The 2,771-nt window shown below is 44.3% G+C and overlaps 1 protein-coding gene across 1 annotated transcript; it reads right to left on the reverse strand.

Moving 5' to 3' along the window:
* Positions 1–588: 588 nt before the first annotated feature.
* LOC137717448 (probable strigolactone esterase DAD2) lies at positions 589–2,163 on the reverse strand. The gene is made up of 2 exons (XM_068456825.1): positions 1,650–2,163; positions 589–1,535 (listed from the first exon to the last, which is right to left on the reverse strand). Exons 1-2 carry the CDS (start codon positions 2,021–2,023, stop codon positions 1,079–1,081), a joined length of 831 nt encoding a protein of 276 aa, XP_068312926.1. The 5' UTR covers positions 2,024–2,163; the 3' UTR covers positions 589–1,078.
* Positions 2,164–2,771: the final 608 nt, after the last annotated feature.

A 2,771-nucleotide genomic window follows, 5' to 3' on the forward strand; every position in this document is an offset into this window, starting at 1 on the left:
AGGAAAAACTAGCCTAAGAATATTAACAGGATACGAACAAGATAGGTTGGGTTATTATTTTGATACAGGAAATATTGGGAGAGGAGAAATGAATTCAGAACATCGAGTGTAAGAATAATGATCTTAAGCTGCTAAACTACAAGTCCCCCGCAATGAAATTGTGTTCTTTCCTCCCATTATTAGCTTCATTGAAACGAATTTTGTATATGAAGAACAGATACGCACAATTCGATGCTCATCGTATCATCTTCTCTATAACTCCATTCGATCTTGTAAGGACTTGCTTCACATATAGTGGAGTTGCTGGTCAGTTGATTCATGTTTAAGAGGAAAAAATAATAGTGGACTTGCTTCACATATAGTTATCATGTATAATTTAGGTAGATAGATCTAATTACTTATTGTATCAATATTTCACTTGTCTTCGTTCTTCTTATACAAATGAAACTAGGGAAATGAGAAATCTTTGGAATTTCAAGTGCATAACCACTTCAGCTACAAATTTCTTTCGCAAATTGTTACTCTCAATCATGTCGACGACATCTTTCCGTTAACCAATCATATTCCTCAAGATGAAACACAATCATATTTTGGAGCAAAGAGAACATATTTTTAAAAGTGAAAAGGAAAAAACTGGATATAAGAAGTCGAGTACAATTGCAGAATTAAAGCAAAGATTCCAACCCAATGAAGAAATATCGTAAAGCACAAGAACAACGGAAGAAGAAAAGGAGGAGAATTGGGCAATCGCCAATTGACAAAAGAGGGCTACGTCATCACGTGATGTTCACGTGGAGATTCTTATCCTTCCAAAGCTAGTTTCGCTCCAAAAGAACTAATGTCCACAGGTATTGGACCACGTGTCGCTATCTCCATGCGAATTACCTCGCCCTCTTGTACCCGTCTTGCAGGAAAGATTTTTCAATGCGATTGATCGGTACACGAAATAATATTTCACGTATCATTATACAAATAGTAAAACATATGTGGTAAAAAGTTAATAATTTAAAAAATAAAAGTTGTTATCACGTGGTCCCACTTGGATTCCCGTCGGAGTGAAAAAAACTTCGCCTCGCAGCTAGTCCTCCCCTCCGGCCGGCCCCACCTTCGACGCAAGGGCGTGGCGAAGCTTCCGAGCCAGCATACCCGGGGCGCTCAGATGGGGCAAGTGCCCTTCCGTCTCCAGAATCACCACCGTGTTCCGACCGCCCAGGTGGTCCCTCAGGTAGTTAGCCACCGACGCCGGCACGGACACGTCCCTCGCCGTCTGGATTATCCAGCACGGTACTCGGACCAGCCCCAAAACACCCCTCAGATCGCTGTTGAACACGGTCCGAGAGACGAAAAGCGAGATGTCGGGTCGCATGTTGAACAGGGTGCGGCTGAATTCTCGGACCGCTGTCGGGACGTCGGCCCCAACTGCCAGCGGCGCGAAGCCGTTGACCCATGCCTCGTAATTGGCCTCCATTGCCGAAAAGACCTTCTCAATCTCCTCCTGCTCGAATCCTCCATGGTAATCTCGATCGTTCAGAAACCTAAATAAAAAAATTAAACAATTGGGTTCTTCAATTCGGATGAAATATCCAATTGGGTATTAACAATTGAAGAAATTTCTAGCTTTTGAGAAAATGTGCGAATTTTAATTTTACCTCGGGGAAGCGCCGATGAGTACGAGCTTGGAGAAGAGTTCGGGGCGGCGGATGGAGGCTAGGATGCCGATCATCGCAGAGACGGAGTGGCCAACATAGGCGCAGCGGTTGACGCCGAGGGCATCGAGAATGTTGAGGAGGTCGTCGACGTAGGCGTCGAGGGTGGTGTAGCGGCGGAAGTCGAAGTAGTCCGGGTTGACGCTGCCGGCGCAGACGAGGTCGTAAAGAATGACGCGGTAGTATGGCGTGAAGTACTGGAGAATGAGCTGCCAGGCCGACTGGTCGGTGCCGGAGCCGTGGGCGAAGACGACGTACTTGTCGCCGGAGCCAACGACCCGGACGTTGAGAGCGTCGAGGATGGTGGTGCCGACCATGTTTGACTGTTAAATTTTTGGGGGAGGATTGAAGTCGATGGGAATTAGGTGGAGAGTGGTGAGTGGATTGTGGAGGGGTGTTGTGGTATTTATATTGGTAAGGGATTATCAAAATCTTTGTGTGGAGGGAAGAAGATTGGCAGCATTTTGTTGGTTTGGGTGAGAAATGTGATGGAAATTGTGAAAGGTTTGTTTTTGTGTGCGATGGAGCTTTGCGTTTTATGCAGGACTGACTGGCGAGCATATGTTGTTTTAGGACAATAGATTTCTATCATGTGTGATAAGGCTTGGAGTGTGATGGTTCTCTCATTTAGTTGGCATTAACGAGGTGGCCCGTGTGTTCTTAGAAGAAAAAAAATCGGTTAAGGTGATTTAGATACCTGAGCTTAAGACCTATAGAGGCTTCAATTAGAAGATGCGATTATGAGACAAAGACTCAAGTCAAAAGGGATAAAGGAAGATCTGAGAAGACTTGGAAAAAGACATAAGAAAATATATGAAGCTAACGGAAAACTTGACGCAAAATAGTGCGCAGTGGCATTCTAGGATTCATACAAAACCAAATCAACCCCGTGGGATGAAGCTTTGTTGTTGTTGTTGTTTGTTTGTAATGAATATTCTTAAGTCAGGACGAACAGATCACGTGGTGGTATCGTTGAAGTCTCAAAAACACTAAACACATCACTCTTTCAACTTTACAGTCTCTCACTCTTTTGTGGGTTTAATTATATGGTCACATGGTCCGTTC

Source organism: Pyrus communis, chromosome 15 (assembly GCF_963583255.1).
Source record: "Pyrus communis chromosome 15, drPyrComm1.1, whole genome shotgun sequence".
NCBI classification, from domain to species: domain Eukaryota; kingdom Viridiplantae; phylum Streptophyta; class Magnoliopsida; order Rosales; family Rosaceae; genus Pyrus; species Pyrus communis.

Coding starts and splice junctions, on each gene's coding strand:
- LOC137717448 (XM_068456825.1), bottom strand. CDS start 2,023: ATGGTCGGCACCACCATCCTCGACGCTCTCAACGTCCGGGTCGTTGGC. Junction 1,536..1,649: donor CTCATCGGCGCTTCCCCGAG/GTAAAATTAAAA, acceptor TTTTTTATTTAG/GTTTCTGAACGATCGAGATT.